At 35.7% G+C, this 20,192-nt stretch overlaps 3 protein-coding genes across 5 annotated transcripts in view; 2 read left to right on the top strand and 1 right to left on the bottom strand.

Annotated features, from left to right (window-relative positions):
* LOC129770923 (uncharacterized) overlaps nucleotides 1–20,192 on the top strand; it is a 227,966-nt gene that overhangs the window by 54,834 nt on the left and 152,940 nt on the right. The window lies entirely within an intron of this gene.
* On the bottom strand, nucleotides 1,452–3,617 carry LOC129770929 (uncharacterized). 3 transcript variants are annotated; one of them, XR_008742238.1, is made up of 6 exons: nucleotides 3,237–3,614; nucleotides 3,071–3,184; nucleotides 2,572–3,006; nucleotides 2,232–2,501; nucleotides 1,876–2,169; nucleotides 1,452–1,810 (listed from the first exon to the last, which is right to left on the bottom strand). XR_008742238.1 is itself a non-coding variant. In XM_055774128.1 (3 exons), exons 1-3 carry the CDS (start codon nucleotides 3,553–3,555, stop codon nucleotides 2,963–2,965), a joined length of 477 nt encoding a protein of 158 aa, XP_055630103.1. In that variant the 5' UTR covers nucleotides 3,556–3,617; the 3' UTR covers nucleotides 2,748–2,962. The 3 variants fall into 3 exon arrangements, 1 of the variants encoding a protein (XP_055630103.1); XR_008742237.1 differs by having other exon boundaries at nucleotides 1,452–2,169; nucleotides 3,237–3,613; XM_055774128.1 differs by lacking the exons at nucleotides 1,452–1,810; nucleotides 1,876–2,169; nucleotides 2,232–2,501 and having other exon boundaries at nucleotides 2,748–3,006; nucleotides 3,237–3,617.
* Nucleotides 12,730–13,699, top strand: LOC129770930 (ribonuclease kappa). Its single transcript, XM_055774130.1, has 3 exons — nucleotides 12,730–12,934; nucleotides 12,996–13,115; nucleotides 13,221–13,699. Exons 1-3 carry the CDS (start codon nucleotides 12,866–12,868, stop codon nucleotides 13,317–13,319), a joined length of 288 nt encoding a protein of 95 aa, XP_055630105.1. The 5' UTR covers nucleotides 12,730–12,865; the 3' UTR covers nucleotides 13,320–13,699.

Consider the following 20,192-nt stretch of genomic DNA (forward strand, 5'->3'; position numbering starts at 1 on the left):
CATGACAATATCGCTTAATATCAACATAGATGGTTTACCACTGTTCAGAAATTCAATGCATAACTTCTGGCCTATTGTATGCAACATATATGAACAGCCAGATATTCCTCCTGTGGTAATTGGTATTTTTCATGGAATTGGTAAACCGAAATGTGTGTTTGAATATCTTTCACCCTTCGTGGATGAAATATTGCCAATATTGAAATCAGGATTAGTAGTAAATGGTCACATTTTAACAGTTAAGATCCGTTGTTTTATATGTGATACCCCAGCAAGATCATTCATCAAAGGGGTTGTGAATTTTAACGGTAAATTTGGTTGTATTAAATGTACTACAGAGGGACAATACTGTCATACATCCCGCACAATGATTTATCCAGATCTCAATGCTCCTAAACGAATGGACGAGATGTTTCGCGAAAAAAATATCAATGTCATCAAGTTCTTGATACTCCTCTTGCAAAACTACCAATTGATATAATAGAAGATGTCATTGTAGCCGATTCTTTACATCTGTTAGAATTGGGGGTGATGCGTAGGCTTCTCAATGGATGGCGCACGGGATCTCTAACTAGTAAACTAAAATGGAGTACATTTGAAAAAAATGAGATCTCGAAGTTCTTGTGTAGCATAACGTTCCCATCAGAATTGCATCGTCGTATGCGTTCTTAAGAATTTATTTCTCTTTGGAAAGGTCTTGAATATAGATATATTTTAAACTACGTTGGCATAGTTCTATTAAAAAAGTATTTACCAAGAGTTTCCTATAATCACTTTTCGACATTATTTTGTGCAACCCGTATATGTTCTGCCACAAGATACAAGCATTTTCTACCTGTCGCCCGTGAATTATTCATCGACTTCATAAATAATTTCAAATTGCTGTACGGTATTCAATATATAACAAGTAATATGCATAACTTATGCCATATCGTTGATGAAGTGGAAAAATTTGGAATGTTATCAACATTATCAGCTTATCCTTTCGAAAATTCTTTACACTTTTTGAAAAAATTAGTACACCCCGGAGTAAATTCTCTTATCCAAGTGGCAAATCGACTATCAGAATCAATGAAACATGACGTATCTATTACTATGAATTCGAATAAAACTAAAAAAAATCAAGTCATTTCAGTAGAACACTGTGAAAGCAAATGTAAAATAATATTTTCTACATTCATTCTCAGTACTGATTTCAAAGATAACTGGTTTATGACTAACGATTCAAACATTATTAGTGTAGTTGGAGCTGAAAAGAACAAATCATCTTGGTTAATCAAAGGCAAATGTTTGAAACTAAAACGTGATTTTTTGCAAAACCCAATGAAATCTTCTTTTCTAGATATATATGTCGCTAAGATACACACAGAGAATATGTCAGACGTTAGATACTATGATGTAGGCTTGATCATGTGTAAATTACTTACAATAGCTGATGAAGATGACACTGTATTTATTCCTCTTTTACATACATTAGAATAAATCTTATAATTATTAGAGATCATTAAACAATAAATTATAATTTATCCATAACAAAACGATTTTTGCTAATATGGCCTTTTTTATACTATTCCAACGAGTATGCCGTACCGAACCGAACGTTGAGGTCAGTAGCATAAGTCATAGTTTTCATCCAAATATTCTTCTTCGTTCGAATTTTCTCCATTGTTTGTTGGCACAAATATTTCATTGTTCACAGCTTCATACATATCTTCATTCAGTAATGATATGGTTTCGTAATGTTCATCTATGAATTCATCATTCTCTGTTTGTTCATCTTCGATAGCAGAGTTTCCGTGGATTCGTTCATCTGAAGTGTTATAACTTTTACAGTTAACCTTCTCTGTTGTGTTTTTTCTACGACGACAAGCTGACCTTCGAAGTTGTTTATTTGAAGATCGTGCGGAACAATCGCGTTTTACAGAAAACTTATAATTTTTGAAACGTGTACAGAGGATCTCCAATTTGAACAATATCCAATAATAGTTTTGTAACATTTCCAAATTGACGGAATCCTCGACTGGATTTCTTTTGCCCGCGATTTATTCCGGTCCACGTAAAACAATTCCAAAATTCACGTGAAAAAAGGCAATCAACGATGATATAGCATGCGTCGTCTCCTTTACCTGCATAGGAGTTTGGCAAAACAACTTTTGAGAAATATTCAAGCTGAAAATATTAGAAAATGTCTTATAATAGAAAGGGAATTATTTATATTAAAAGGTACATACATAATTTGTACGGAGCTCATAATCATCTAGTTTATCGTTCAACTCTATAAGTTCTTCTTCGTTTGTTACCAAGTTCCATTTTTCCAAGCCTATTTTTATATTAGGCTTAGTTTGTTCAGTCTTCTTATTAATCTCCATTAAAGATGCCAAGCGTGCAAAATTTTGTTCGAAACATTTTGTAACAGCTGCTTCTACAGAAGATAATTGTTCTTTGTTTTTTCTCAAATCCGTCTATTACATGTTCCAATTTCGTTAAATCACTTGAATCATCTTAAATTACAGGTATATTAAGGTACGGAATGTTAAAATGTGTTATACAATGATGAATATTTCTACTCACTGGAATCATTTTGTTGGAAAGATTTTGAGGAGGGTGGTGTTAGGAATGATTTGCAAAACGATTCGTTATTGAAAAATGATGTTATCTGTTGCGACCGGGGCTCTGACAACCCTATCCCAACCAATGCAAATTGAGCGTAGGCAGCATAAAACAGGGCTCACGCTCAGGGGGCTCACCTATTGTTTACTGTTTGGAGTCATATATGTTAATATTTGATTAAGTTGGATAGTTTCCTTTGGCAAGCGATGTTTGGATACCCATCTGGAAGCTTTCTTGTCGATTTGCAATCAAAATCACTGCTACAGGACCGCGCGGAGCACTTCATTTTTAATTTCAGGTTATGATTTCTATGCTCTTGAGTTTCTATGCTGGCTACAAAAAGGCGGCCATCTTAGCAATCCCTTGGTTGCGACGCTTCCGTCATTTTAGATGTTCCTAGAATGATAACAAAAAAATAAGGTTACAAAGGATGTAAATATTTGATATTTCGTGTGGTTACCTGGTAAATCCGAGGCAATTTCTTCATGGTTAATTGTGGATAATGGTTCTTGAGACGAGGAGTAAATATTATGCTGCAGAAGGCACGATTTTGGGCCACGAGAATTTATAATATCTGAAATGAAAACATTTACAGAACTAGAAATTCTAATTAGAGATTATTTTACCTTGGCAAATCGTGTTATACTTTTTCTCTCTTTCCGGATATTCGGAACGTTCATTGTTGCTGTTTTTCTTAAGCGATTCACTTTTTAAAATTATATCGGCCTCCACTTCAGCCGACTTAAAATTACGGAACTTGCGGTTTATTATTATTGGTATTGATTTGACAGATCCATGATACTCTGTACCCTCTCGTCTCATTTTATTAATTTTTTTATTCGGCAGTTTCGTTGGCCACATTAATAGTCCATCTTTAATCCAGGACGTCGGAACTGTCAGCACTCGAAATTGCTGATGTTCGATCAAAGTAACAACGGTGAACATTCCTTCTAATGAAATATGCAGCAAAACGAATCTTTGATATATACGACATCGAATTTGACACATTGCATCGCACCGCTTTGCAAGGTTGCCAGATTGATTTATTATATTTATTATAATAGTAATCAGAACTTAGTTGGATATGATTGAGAAAACAAATTGTACAGTGAAAATTGTAATAAAAATAATCTAAAATTGAGATAGTTTAATTGATAGTCATTTATTTTTCATTATTCCAGTTCAATGATATTATATATTTGGTTTCTATGATAGGGAAATCAAAGATCCTCTTATCTTTGCAACATAGTTAAATAATAAAATCGGCAACCAGGAATGACTGATCCTACTGCATAAAATGTATTAGGTTATATCATATCGAATCATATGTATGAGTTTTAACCGCTGTTGAATTATATTTCAGATAGCCGCGCGAGATAGCTGGTGGATGATAATCCAGACGACCGGAGTTCGAACCCACAACGGAGCAGTTTTCACCAAACACCAATCTGTGCCATTTTAAACATTCATATTCCACTCCCAACATAAGTCAATTAAATAATTATTATATCTACAAACATAAATACTCATATATAAAAATGGCGATTCGTGAGACTATAACAAACATTTTTCGAAAATATTTTGCGCCATTTGTTTTTTTTCTATGTCTGTAATAAATCGTATATGAGTATGGCAAAAGTCGTATTAGGTGCGTTGACAATTCATGAATATATTCATATTAGATCGCATTGCATTTCAACATAATCGCTATCATGGCCAGTCAAAGTTGCATATTCATCCAAACTAATTCGGTATGCATTTGCCATGTATGTATATGGCCTCCACTTTTGCATGCATATGCCAGTTAGGCGCATTATATGCCAACCAAATTTTAGGGCATATGATGTTATATATACGCTTGTTATGCGATTTAATGTTTGCTGGGTCTCACATGCAGGAACCATGCATTTTTCAACTTGTTTTTGATTGTGCTCTCGAATTTCCTTTTTTGATTCAACCATTGTTAACATTTATACAGTTTTCACTACTCAAAGAGGAAAGAAAATGACATGTTATAAATAAAATTGCATAGAATTAAATTTCTTCCAAATTCATCGCAATCAAATAATCTTTTATGATTGTAACATTGAATTTATGGAAAAACCTACAAACCTTCCATAAGCTCACATTGCAAAATTTAAAACCATCCTCACTTTCACCGCAGCGCTGCCTAGGTGTAGATTTGTACGTTAGATCGTCAATTGCTTTTTTATATACAGTAAGGCCGAGGACATAGTGAATGCGATGCGATGCAAACCGCCCGGATCTGATATAGGCTGATGTCATATTAGGCGGATTCGCCGTCGCGGATATCGCGGCGGTTTTTTTCTCAGCTGACACACACTATTATTTCATTATTGTACCAGACAACTGTCAGTTTCATTTGCTTTGTTTTTGAGTGTTGCGTATATCATATCATCCATCATTAGTGCAATGAATGCTGAGAAAGTGCTTCTGGTTTCCCAACTGTATTACCGGTGGGAAAGCAAGACAAAAAACATTTATTTCTTGAAAATCGATAAAATAATACTCCTGCGAGTAAATCGGGATCGTGTTATTTCTTGTTGAAAAATGACAGTAGAGTTCAAGTGTGTTCGTTTGACAATATTGATTCATAATACACGAACACTCATACACACTCCGCAATGAAAACCGCTGCGGAGCTTCATTTCATCGAGCCTCCGCCGCGGATTTTAAATCGCTTCCAAAACCGACCCGCTCTGTGTGACATGGCTCATTCACAATACATTGTAGATCCTCCGCTACGGTTTACTCGCGGAATCCGCGGCGGCGAATCCGCCTAATGTGACATCAGCCATAGTAAACGCGATGCGATGCGGATTTCAATGCGGCGAAACTGTGGAGTGTTTTGCCGCGAGTGAACGCAAGTGCTGGTTGCCAGACAATTTTCATCTTTACAATCGAACTTATCGAACGAAAATAAAAATTGGGTTGTTAAATTATTATTTTCGTTTTGTTGGATGAATCATATAACTATATTTTGATTTACATAATGCATATACAGGCAAACCTGTTTTTGTGCGATCCCTTTTCGCGTGATTCCTCGTTTGTGTGACTCTTTTTGTGCGATTTTATTATGACATCGGGGCTTGAATAACACAAACTAATCGCACAAATAATAATATCGCACCTAAACAGTCACACAAATGAAAAATCACACAAAAAGCAACCGCACAAAAACAGGTTTTCCTGTAATGAAAATCACTTTTGTTGATTTTAATGTTTGCACGAAAAAACACGATATTTCGTTAACACTAGATTGCTCAAGGAAGTCATCTTGACTGCTTTGCAATTTCATATAGAAAAACGACTATGTATATAATGACACAAGTTTTTTTGAAGGTTGTGACTTTTTGTACAATATATAAATAGGTTTATTAATATTTGCAGTTACCTTCCCCCTTTCATCTCCGGTACATATATATATGAGGGGCTTAGAATGAAAGGGGTGTAAGTGATTTGATCGATTTTTCTACATCGACTCTCTCTTTTGGTCATACCTTAGCTGCAAATACATTCCCAGCTGTATTTGACAATGTGGAAGATAGGTCAGAACCTGACCTATATGTTATACTTATGCCCCTCATATGTTATACCTATGTTGGCCAGAAACAGTCATTTTGACTGCTTGGGATTTTTAAATACTCAAATGACTCTTATTATTGAATTGATTAAATTTCTTATATGACCAGTTCGGCGTTGTTTTGAAATGACAGATTCCTTATTTATAGATACAGGGGGTGAAATGGAAATCTAGGCACTGAACAAGTAGGAAAAAATGCAAGATTTGGAACGCTTATAACTCGAGCATTTCTCAATAGATCGCAAAGGTTTTTGCATCAATTGATAGGAAATATATCTACGCATCTATCATTACGAATAACATTTAATTTTTCTTGAGATAAATAATTGAATAATTCTGAAATATCAAGCATTGTCAAAATGCACTATGTGCCCATTTTTGATTGGTCCATTTTGTGCTCCTCAAATCGTACCGACCAAAACGGGCAACCAGAGCAGCAGCGAAATAGAATGAAGCACGATTGGAAAGGAAAAAGAAAAAAATGAACGAAACATTGGTCGCAGTCTCACACATGCGTAATTCTCGAGCCAGCCAGTCAGCTTAAAAATACCCGTTCCGCTGCCGTAACGATCATTCTCATTCATACCGTACACCACATCGGTTCGCATCACAACACATCAACAAACCAACACAAGCAGCCATGTCTGGACATGGTAAAGGAGGAAAAGTGAAGGGAAAGGCAAAATCCCGCTCGAACCGTGTTGATCTGAAGTTCCCCGCAAGGGTAGCTAGGCCGAGCGCGTTAGTACCAGTGCACCAGTCCACCTAGCCGGCGTTATATAGTTTCGGCCGCCGAAGTGATCGAGTTAGCTGGTAAAGCTGCTCGCGACGATAAGAAAACCCGCATTCGGAACAGAACACATTCGGTTCGGTGGACATCAAGACAACAGGCAGTTGCAGCGAGTGGCGAGTGGCAAACGCAATCGTAAAACGGCATCAGGTAGCAGAAGAAAAAAGTTTGTTCTTTATACAAACTGCTTTGGTGGTAAATCCAGAACAAGGCGGCATCGAGGGCGTTCGAAATGGTTTTTTTTCAAAACCACGAGTACTAAGTTTCTAAATTGGAACCATTCCATAAAACAAGGCGCTTTTCAGGGCCATTAAACCTTTCAAAAAAGAGTTTAGGAAATACAGTTCAATGCTTTCTAAAACATTATCCAAAATAATAATAAAACACAAATTGATTTTTTCATAATTTGTTTGCCAGGATCTGATGAGTATGTGAATTTGGCAGTTGTTCTGAGCTTATTGATAGTTGGGGACTTAACTAATTATTCAATTTTCACCAATTATTAATTGTTTCCAGATTTAAAGTACAGTAATTTACAATTAGTTCGACATTTAGCTAATTGGACAGACATGTAATGCGACTTATTTAGTTGGACATTTTTGTAAACATAGAGATCCAAATTATGACCCCACATTGAAAGTCGACACTGTACCACTATCATCGCAAATGTTCAATTACAGGTTAAAATCGCCTCCAATGCGACACTGAGTGGCGTTTCGGCACGTCGCATTGAATGTAATTTACTGTACAACATGTCACAAAGCTGGATGGGAAGAAATTTTCCAACTGTGAAAGCTGTGGCGAGTGGCAAACGCAATCGCTAAACAGAAAGGTTTAGCCGAACAAGATGGGGATATCGAGTGATAACAAAACAATAAACTCTTTAGATTGAAGATAATTTTGTGATCCTGAAAAGGACCCTTTTTAGCCTGCATGTGAATCCAACGAGCGAACAAATCGTAATGAATGTATTTTTTTGCCATCGCTCCCTTTTAACGCTCATTCGTTCGTCTCGTTGGACTCGCCCCTCTGGTTGAGTCTGCCGATTTGTCTCTATCCTGTGAGTGTGTACCGCTAGAGTATAAAACACGCGAACCCCAAAAAAATATCTTATTTTCTTTCAAACCGTAAACCCGTGTGGTTGTACGGCATCGGCATCGTGGACGTAACAAAGGAGGACAAGTGAAGGGAAAGGCAAAGTTTCACTCGAACCGTACAGGTCTCCAGTTCCCTGTTTGTCGCACTCACTGATTGCTCCGCAAGGGTAACTAGGCCGAACGGATTGGTGCCGGAGCACCAGTATACCTAACAGCGATTATAGAGTTTCGGCTGTCGGAGTGCTTCGGTTCGGCGCTCATCAAGGCAACAATTAGTTTCAGTAAGTGGCAAAGTGTTTCTCCGGCACGTCGCATTAAATGTAATTTACTGAATAACATGTCACAAACTGGATGGGAAGAAATTTTCCAACTGTGAAAGCTGTGGCGAGTGGCAAACGCAATAGCTAAACAGGAAGGTTTAACCGAACAAGATAGGAATATCGAGTGATAACAAAAACACAACACCAAAGGTTCTTTTCAGAACCATCAACATGTTCATAAAGAGTAAACAGTAAACTAATCCATTTTTCAGGTAGATAGGTAGGTATTCACGTAGGAGAAGAAAATAAAACAATATATTTAAAATATATATTTAACAAAAGCTGTCCCCTTTGTATAGTCCTACGTCACTCCGGTTATGTCCCCGACATTACCCACCCGTTTTTTTTCCCACATCGAAACAGATGCCGATGGTATTGTGTGGTCAAAATTATACGAAGGTAATATTCCTGGAATGCTACGATCTACTTGCAAGTATGTGAAAGGGTCGTCAGGCTACGCAAAAAAGATCATTATCTCAGATAATCTCGTCAGTGTATTCTTGTTGATAATAGATAACCATATTATCAAACATATTAAAAATGCACACTAAAAGAAGGCTGTCGAATTTTGAGGAACGATACCGGAAATACATTGTGGTTTTATTTGGTCGTGGAACTTACAAGGCAAAAAAATAAAACTGGTTTACTGGTTGATGAACAATTATTTCTGTCACAAGTCAGATGCATGTAAACCACATAGTATATGTTTAATCAAACGGAAAGAGTTCTTGTTACAATTAGCAGAGCAGCTTTCGTATATAATATATATATATTTTTTTTTGTTATTTTGTCAAAACGAATAAATCGTAGGATTTGTTACAACTTTTCTGTTATCGGACAGCACATGACGGACTACGGACGGACTGTAGACTTCCAAGATGGCTGAAGAGTGCTTTTAGCCAAGGCGCCTAGAAGTATATCCTAAGGTGGGCCAACTTGCTAAAAGCACTCTTCAGCCATCTTGGAAGTCTACTGTGTTTTGTTTGTAAACAAAACACTATACGCTAGTGCCGAAGCTCGCTCATGATCAGTCTGTCTCTTTCACGCTTCAAGCAAATAATTCCCCTTCTGCTTTCTTCCGTACTGTTTTCATATACCGCTCCCCTAACCAACTTAGTGACAAAACAGCCTCACCTTGGGATATACTTCTAGGCACCTTGCTTTTAGTAAGTTGGCCCACCTTAGGATCAAGGCGCCTCTATATATACCAGGTGAAACAATCATATGAAATGCACTTTCAGCCATATTGGAATTGCTGTCGGTATTGTTTACAAACAGCTGCCGGCGGCTCTATACAAACTGCTACGACGCTTATTCAAACGATACCTACTATGTTCGGCTTTCGCGAATTTATGTGAGAAAGAAGGGATGATTTTGTAGAATTTCATTCTCATCTAGTTCATCCACTACTCTCGCATGTGAAAATGCGAAAATGGTGTATCATAGCAATAACAAAACAAACAACCCCCGCTCTACAAACCGTAATCCCCTTCTTATTGGAGTGATGATGTGCTTCACCTGTTATACATTTATATAAACACCTTGCTTATACTTCTAGGCGCCTAGTATTTTAGTACAAAATAGGGATGTCATATGATTTTTTAAAATATCTTCAGATGGCACGAAAATGAGTTCACAATCATATAGATTTGAATGTTTAAAGTGGGATTCACATAGAATCAGAAAAGGAACGTCAACGTCACGTACACGTAACTTCAACGTCGCCACCAAATCACACTTGCAGTAGCAACATCACGTCAAATGTCAACGAACGTGTTATTTGATGTTATTCGCCTCATCGAAAATTGGTGTTCAGTGATGTATCTGCATCCCGACGCTTTTTAATTCGGACACTTTTTCATTACATTCAATATCATGCCAAAACCATGACATTTTTCGCATGTTGAATAAATGTGACTTATAGTTACAATTGTGTCAATTTATTTTAGTGTCAAACATAGTACCTAGCTGTTAACAAAAAAAATGTAAAAATTAAATTTATTATCATTTGAACTTATTGTTGGGCACAATATTCTCACCACAATATGATATTCACGATATTTGCACCACCATCTCATAACAAAGATATTTCATTCATGCGGAGTAATTTCCAAAAAATGTGCTTATTTTTCACGAAATCCCATCAGTAGATTTTTTATTATTTTAGGGGGGTAGGGGGTATGAAAATGTCCACGCTTGTCCACGGATAGGAGGGAGGGGGTATAGACTATGTCCACGTGGACACGAAAAAAAATATTTTTTCAAATATAGACCGATACATTCTAAATAAAATAGAAACTGATCCATATTCAAGAATTTTAAAACTTTACACCCATCCTGAGTATTCCATATTTATTAATAAACTGCTGTCTGAGCTGTCTGAGAGTGCTTCATATATTTTTACTAATATCATTGAACTTTTTCACTGAAATCTATATTCTGCAAATAACTCATGTAAACTACGAGCGACTGAACTATTTTGTATGATCCTATAATTTCATAGTTTCGGGCTATGCATAGACGTACATAGTCCAAACCTATAAAAAATAAACGATTCCATAATGGTTAGGTTTTCATGATATTACACATATGGTTTTTTCATCAAATATAATTTTCTATAGATTTTGTTCTATCTCGAGAACAGTTAGTCTTAGGATAATAATATCTGTATAATTTTTCATGCAGAATTTCGTGTAAAATTATTTTTTCGCATTACTTTTCTCGAAAAGGTAGAATTTTTCAAAGTATTGGAATTCCGTCAATTTCTAGGAAACAATATTTACATTTGCGTGAAATGATCCATGCACCACTAGTCTTCAAACTTGAATCAGTTGACTCAATATTATTTTTTTTTCAAAAAATTTCGCGTATAATGCAGTTGTAAAACATTTGAATTGATGGATTGAAGTACCTTTTAGAAGTTAAAAAATACTTAAAATTTGTGGTATTTCAAGGGTTTTATTTTTTATTTTTTTATAAATATTATAAAAATAAACTTGATTGTTTCTATCAATAAAATTAAAGCTCTCCAACCCTTCTACAATTCCTTCCTCGACACCACAATGTTATTCCTATTGTTATCTTTCACTATTTGAAATGTTCCACAACAGAAAATTTTCTCATCTTTCAAATGAAGGCAATTAAATTCTTCTAAGTAGCGTAATTTTGAATTGGGGTCAATTTAGAGCAAAAAATGAGTCTCAAGAAAAAATCAACTTTTATAGTTGAGATTTGAGCTTCATTCCATAGTTGGGAATCAATGTATCGTGAGTTGTCTGATCATTATTCCCCGCAAGCACTTTGAAAGTCATCTAGACACTCAATGCAGAATGGATATAAGGATATAAAATATTTTAAAACGCCTTTAATACCCTCTGAAAATTCTCCGAACTATGGCGGAAAAGGTTTTGACTTGCGCTACCGACTAAAGGTGATAGGAAATCCAGATTGAATATGAATCGGCATTTACTGTGTTTACAGTTATCGATCATATTCCGGAGTGGGCAAAGATTTGTTTCATCTAAAATTTCAAGTAACACTGTAACGCTGTAACTCTGTTATAAAACAATGCATTTGTCAAAGCAATAACTGGATCTTGTATTGAACATTTTCAAGTTTCCATAATTGCCTTTCGATTTGCTGTGCGATCGTTATGTCATTAAATATTATATAAATAATCCAAAATGAGAGGAGAACTTTTCATTCGATCGAGAATATCTCTGTAGTAAAAGTTCTACTGGAATTCCATATGAATCAAATGAAAGCGAAATAATCAAGTTAACTAGATTATTACTGGCGCCTGATATCTATAAGCAAGTGATAACTCATAACTGTTTCAAAATTAAACTCACAAGAAGCATGTGCGTTGTTATGCCACTCATTTCTTTACCATACAAGAACAATGGGCCACAACAAAGCAGGTACAGGGTACAGCAAGTAAAATTTGAAATAAAAACAACTTAAATGGAATTAAAATGAAATTTAGGTGCAAATCAGTTATTTCCATAATTATTTCAATTTGAAAAGGAAAAATGTCCACGTGGACAAAGGGAGGGTAGAGGTATGAAAATGTCCATGCTTGTCCATGGAGGGGGAGGGGGGAGTCTAAAATTGTGCTTTTTCTGTCCACGTGGTATTTGGACAGCCCCTAACTCATTTACGAGATTTTTTGTCAGTGACTAGTATTTTTGAGAAAAAAAAGGTTTTCACAATTTGTCAATTTTTTCAACCATAAGACATATCTTACCATCTGGCAACCCTGTTCCACGATTTTAGAACAGGCCAATAAATTGTCACATGATATGAATTTGACATCTTTATCACCAATTTGGAAACTTGAAGGAGTCTTGTGATCAATTTCGTGCTGGTTCGCAAATTTGTCGAGGTTCCGTCGAAAACTGGTACTTTTAGGAGTAATCGAACGAGACCATCTTAATTCGTGACAATGCCGATTTGTGGGCCAAAATTATCGCTTTGCGGATTGATAATCTCCGTTTGGGGCATCATCCAGCTGGTAGGTAAATCCAAATTTGTTTGCATTCTTTATCTCAATTAATTTTTCTTCCAATTTTTAGCTGCTAATGGGTGTATTCTATTACATTCATAGTGTCGCTCTGATTGAGGATCTTCCACTGCAAGAGCATTATAAAACTCCCCTGGACTTCTATGCAGATGCAGATCGGGCATATAGTCAGGTGATTAATTGATTTTACACATATTTACAAACGAGTATCAATTACGTCAGTCATCGGAACTTCTTTTGTCTTATTCTGATAAATCTCACCTTTTTGTTTTTCCAGAATGCATATAACTGCTGGATCGCCGCCTGTATTTATGTTCTGACTTTAGTCATCTCCGGCCAGCAATTCTACGCCAATAGCCGTTCAACTGTTGCTTAAGTTTGAATGAATCACCATCACTATTGGTTCGTCATTAAGTGATGTAGAGAATCGATGTAAATATGTTAACCATCCAACAACTATTGTTCCGTAATACAGCAGATCAGATTCATGTATAGTATTATTCGAATCCTCGGTAATACAACTTACATGCTAATCCCGAAAACATCAAGAAGAGCAGTACATATGAAACGCTACCCATTCCTTATTTATATTATTCTATGGATGAAGTGTATAAATTCAATAAGCCTATTTCATATTGATTTTATTTCTTCAAACCACTTCAATGTGAGTTCAACTTGGTTTGGTATGGACGTTTATCATTGTTTGTTATCAGTGTAATATTCAGCACTTCAAATAAAGGAAACAAAAAGTATAAACCATAATTTTCTTCCTATACATCTTTGTTGGCCCAATAAATGTTTATGTTGGCTGGAGAAAAATGAATGACTATCATCGAAGCAAAGCAAAAAAATCTCATTCTGCTGATAGCTGTGGACCCTACTAGTGATCCCCGATTTTTGAAATTAATCGTTCATCAGCTAATCGAATACATTTTAGCAGTTTGTTATTCGATACGATTAATCGCTCCAAATATTCGATTAATCGATTAATCGTCATACTGAGAGGAATAATTCGTTAGACTAATATTCCTCATTTGCTAAAAAGCCATCTGGAATCAAAAAAGTGTTCATTCCGCCAGAAATTCAATTAATATCGTTTACGCTCCCCTGAACTTGTAAACGAAGCTCAATTCGCGTAGATGGCAATGAGTTTCGTTTACGAGTTTAAGGGAGCGTCAATGATAATGATTGACTGTCAGGATAAAACTGCAGCGGTGGTACGTTTTTTTTTCTCTGGGTTTGAATCGATTAATCGACGTAAATTATTCGTTCGCTTCGATTATTGGTTACGCAGTATTCGTTCGATTAATAATCGATTTCTGTAGGAAGTATTCGATTAATCGATTAATCGAACGATTATCGGGGATCACTAGACCCTACTATGTAATTCGAATCGATAAGAATGTTGCTCCTTAGCTCTCTACTGCTATCAGAGATACCGAGCAAAGACCGATAGCATCGACCGAGTGGAAGCTATCGGTGCAAGTGTCATAATTTTTCGAGTTGTTTGGATAACTTGTTGCATACCTTTGGAGAATTAGTCTTTTTGGCTTGCGTCCCTAATATTTTGCCTTGGGAAATATTCCAGAAACGCTTAAATATATGCAAATTGCCACACATAATAAGATTGTCTCGATATGTAGAATACGAAATTTTGCTCAATGTGATAGTGATGATGATGGTCGATTCGATTCGATTTTTTTATAGGGCCCTATGATCATGCCGTTCGTCCTAGGGTGTACTGTGACTTGAGCTATCTCCCGACATCTCTCACGTTGAAGGTCGCGAGTTCAATTCTCACTCCGGACATTCTTCCAAAAATGAGAGTGAAAGTGACGAACCAGCCAAAAATATTGAAAGTCACTATCATACAGAAAAAAATCGCTCGGCATTCTCCTAGCAGAATCTCGAAGTCTACGTAACATGATGCAACTATCGAACCATCCTAGATAATTGTAGTGTCGAAAAGTGACGTTCTCTATCCGACAGCCACCGGATCGGGGTGGTTTGCCTCAGTGGAGTCTCACCTTGAGAAATTAATACAATCAATAATCAACGATCGCGTACTGTTTGAAATCCGAACTCATGATTTTTTGACGTTTTTGATTTAAATATAGGTAGTCACTCTACGAAAAATGTAACGTTCATTAAGAGTTTTCAAACGCATATCACGCAGAATCGTTCTTACGATATATGTTATAACATATACCATTAAACGGCAAATTTATCCAGCATATTTTTGCCTAAGACATCAACAGTGGAAATAATAAAACAAGCGAGCAATTTAACAAACAAAAGAGGTATGTTTTACAAGCGGATGCGAAAGTAAATCATGTCTTATGCATTCTTTCTTCCATGAATGTTGTATTTAACACAAATTTGCGTGCAATTCATGCGTTCTATCTAACAAATTAGCTAGGGGCTGTCCACATACCACGCGGACAACTTTGGGGGGTAGGGGTTACGAAAATGTCCACGATTGTCCACGGTGAGGGGGGAGGGGGTATAGATTACATCCACGTGGATACTAATAAATATTTTGAAAAACAAATATATATAATATCTGTATTCAACAATATATGAAAAATATTCTGCATTGCAAGAAAATTTATTCGTATTTCTGCTGTCTGATAGTACTGCGCGGTGGAAATTCCATATTTCATCATATCATTGAAATTGTTTGCTGAAATTTGTATTCAGAAAGTATCGCACGTGAGCTGAGAGCGATCGATTTATTTTCATTATTTTTAAAGAATGTTGTGTTATCATTATCGATCAGAATTGGGACGCTATTATCGGCAGGATTCAGATGCCACCAAAGCATGTTTGAATGTTGTAATATTAAAAATACACGACATTGTTTTCGATGTTTCGATTCAGTTTCCGCTCTCAATGTAAAAACAGCTTCGTTTATGTTATTCAAGAACTGGAACAGCAAAATTCACGGGAACCTATCTTTAGAGAATTCTACCTAGTAGCGATGCTTTTCTTCGTTGAATTGTAATATTCTCTGAAATACGCTTCTAGTTATTGGCTAGTCCAGCAAGTTTGTGTGTGCAACAGATGATAATCGAATCGAGACGCTGATGAAGAATAATCTTCGGTATACGACACATCAATTAGCAGGTTCCTTACAAGTATCTTTGTTCATGAGCACCTGGTGAAACTTGATTACAAAACGTTACAATGTATGAGTTCTACACCTTTTGACCGAAAACATTAAATGGACCGTATGTCCATCAACAACTCGCTTCATAAATGCAATGAAAACTCGCAGTTTGAAGCAATAGTGTCAGGCGAAGAAAAATATTGTCCTTTACAACAATATTGAGCGAAAAAAAATCTTTGAGGTGAGCGAAATGAACCATCATTAGATATTTCCAAAGCCGATCTTCACCTGCAGAAAGTCATTCTTTGTGTCTAGTGAGGTAGGAGAAAAATTCTGCATTATAAGCTTCTACCAAACAGCCAATCGATAAATTTCAACAAGCACTATAAGTAACTAAACGGATCGAAATCGTCAATCTAGAACAAACGTTCAGAATTGACCAAGGCGTCCTATTTCAGAATAATGCCAAACCTCATGTTTCTTTGAAAGCCCACCAAAAATTTTTAGAGTTTGACTAGGATGTGATAGTCTACCCGCTATCATCAGATATTGCATTTTTTGTTTATCACTTGTTTAGACCCCCAATAAAAAATATTGAAGGTCAAAAATTTCGACTCCGTAGCTACATTGGTTGCGCGTTCGCTTAATAAGCGATCGATCGTGAGTTCAAAACTCGGGGTCCTCAATTGACCATCTTTGTGTTGTAACAGAATAACTACGTCCACGCAACAATTATCAGCGATGGAGATCGATCCACGGTCGAAATAAGATCGATTCATCCTTACAACTGCTCTGCTCTGCATAAAACATCGGGCTGTTGTTCTGTTAAAAACATAACAATGATCATATCAACTGTCTCCGCTGTCCGGTGGTCTAGCTGGACAATGGAAGAACAGATAGAATACTCTTACGCCTTAATGGCTATTGTGTAATGTACCATATGCAATGGTATAAAAGAAAAACTCTTACGCCTAAGGGTGGGTTTAGACTAGGGATATATTCATGTGAAGAAATATGATGAGATTTATAGAAATCGCATCAACCGTTTACACTAGCGTGAACTTCTATAATGAATATATTCATATTTTCGGTGAATTTATTCACCTAAAGTAGAACTGCATCCAACTTTAGTGATTTCTCACCAGTGAGAAATTCACAAGCGTTTACATATGCTGAATTTATTCAAGTTATATATACCTCGAATAAGTGTATCATATTTATTCTCACCCGTTTACACCTATTTTCACGTGAATAAATCCATCTATAGCTATAGATCTCCCTAATGTAAACCCGCCATAATATGGCAACTGTGTAATGCGCTATTTATAGATTCGACAAAAACATTTGACATGTACACGATAATTTTTTTTTTCTTAAAAATCGGCATGATTATTCCCACGATAGATACAATACGGTAGCGCAACTTATGAAAAAGGCCTTTCAGCCATCTTGGAATTTGTATGTTAACAATCTGCAATATTTTGCAATATCTTTTTTTTGCTCTTTGTGTGTGGAATTGTATTGGTGGGAATAAGAGCATTGAAAAGTTGAAAGGTAAGTCTTTTACGGTTAAAGTTAGGTTTGTAATATACTCTATCGCATTATATGTTTCAGCTCAAGAGAATAAATCGACTCTCAGTGTCGGTTGGTGATGCAGATATTTTACCCGCGTTTTGCAGCTAGAGACGTCGGTTAATCGTTCGATTAATTCAAATAATCGAATATCTGTAACAGTAATTTTATACCAAATAATGAAAAATCAAGGTATGAATATATCGAATAATTATCAAAGTAATCGCGATTAATGAAAAAGGGAACCATTTTTTTCAGAAAATACAGTGCAAAATTTGTTTAACCGTCATGGTGTTTCGTCGAAATTCATAGAATATGCTAAATCATTTACGGTAGAAGCTTGATTCCTAGGTGGTGGAGGAGACTGGGAAGAAGAATTCAGGGTCTGCAGGAGTAAAATGCGGACTTGAAGAAGGTGGTCTCAGCTCCCGTTCTAAAATAGTAGTATTCAAATTCAGAGCGCCGAGGAAAAAATACCATACTAGTGATCAATAATTCTATGACCAAGCAGAGATATTCAAACAAATCAGCTATTTCAACAAACAACATTCGAAGAACAGATAATTTTGAACAGCCAAAATTTTGGTTGGTGCAAATAAATTGCATGTCGGACTAGACTAATATCGACAGACTCGATAATATGTGATTCGATTATATACAATTTTGAACTTGATTATATACAGTTTGGAAAAAAATATTTTTTTTTTATATTTTAAGTATGACTTATTTCAAGAAGGAAGGTAACCTTTTAACGATAAGGTGAAATTTAAGTGGCTATTACATGTACAGTGGGGTGAAAATCGTCATTTTTGAAGATTTTGCTTGAGTTTTCACCAGTTATATCGTTATATAGTTATTGCAGCCAAATTAAAAAAGCCGAAGTTGGGTGTCAAAAAACAAATTTTAGAGAGCTTTAATTTAATTGATAGAAATGATCTAGTTCAATATAAATTTTCAGGATAAAATTAATAATAACACATTAAATATTATTAACTTTCAAGTTTTCCACTTCCAAAATGTTAAAATCCACTAATTTAGATGTTCCACTACTATATCCTGTACAAAATTTCTCATATTTCAAATGAAAGCAACAGTAGTTTTTAAAGTAGAGCCAGTTTGAGGCAACAAGTCCGAAACAAAAAAAAATAGTTCTATAACTATTTCATTGTTGAAATTCGAACATATGCGTAGAAGGATTTTTATTCATCAAATATGCTCGTCTATTACCTCCTGAAAGAATCTGGATAAATTTATTTTTTTTCATGCGAGAAAGGTATTTTCTGACTTTGAGGGGGTGAATCAAAAATCAAATTCCTCTTTTATATTCAAGAAATGAAAAAAACATACAAAAAACGATTAAAAACTTTTTTCTGACTCGATTATAAACAGTGAAAAGGAATCAGAAACTATATATAATAGAGTCCGCCCTGTATTGTGCATCATTTTCATGGTGTGCTCTTTTTTCAATCATCCTCAAAAAATCATGAACTTCAAAATTATGACATATTTTTTTTTATCATAAATGTCTGTTTGTTTTGATTACAAGAAATAAATATTCGCTCGATTAATTGAATACTGAAAGACAATTATTCGAATCAATCGAATATATAAAAATCACCCCACGATTAATCGACAATCGAATAAACGAAAAATTTAGACATCTCTATTTGCAGTCAAATCCCTTCCCACAATCCTCTGTATATTTATACCGTTTCCCCTCGCGCACTTATTGACCACACGGTCACACCTTTATTCTACACATTTTGGATTATTCCAAACAACTCAATAATACCCAATATTTATTAAGTTGAACGAAGAAAAAGCATTGGTAGATGAATCGCGGGGACTTATTATGGAAGATCAGGCGAGGAAAGCCTTTGCAATAGTAAACTGGATCAGCTAAGTGAACGGCTTCAGTTATTAGGCACTGACTTACATCTATTAGTTTGATCGGCAATTTTGGAGTTGAACTCGCCAAAACTACATAGCACAACACTACATGTTTATATCCTTATACATGTTATGATTTTCAATCACTGTATTCCAATTACGAAACACTTGATTTCATTGTCTGATTCTCCTAAAAACTCACAGTTCAGCCAGCTTGCGTCGGTTTAGATTTACATGTGATGTTTTGTTATAACTTAAATATTATGTTTTATAACGTGATCACATGGTAAATGAAATTTGGAAGAATACAAACGGCAATATGAATAGCTTCACGAGTTGTTCCCCAAAGCTGTTCAAAGAATTGAGAAGGAATCGCCTCTATTAATTATGGTCACATGTTTATAATGTACAAACATAGAATAGAGAATAGAAACAAACATAAACTTCAATTTAGGCGCAATTCAACTATTTTTACGATTTTTTTCAAATGCATATACATATTTTTTTCATGAAATGGAGAAATGTCCACGTGACGGACAACACGGTAGGGGTATAGAAAATGTCCATGCTTGTCCACGGAAGAGGTGTCTGAAATCGTACTTTTTCTATCCACGTGGTATGTGGACAGCCCCCTAGATGTTGAGGTAATCAGATGCAAGATTTCATGTATCACTCAAA

Source organism: Toxorhynchites rutilus, chromosome 2 (assembly GCF_029784135.1).
Source record: "Toxorhynchites rutilus septentrionalis strain SRP chromosome 2, ASM2978413v1, whole genome shotgun sequence".
Classification (NCBI taxonomy): Eukaryota; Metazoa; Arthropoda; class Insecta; order Diptera; family Culicidae; genus Toxorhynchites; species Toxorhynchites rutilus.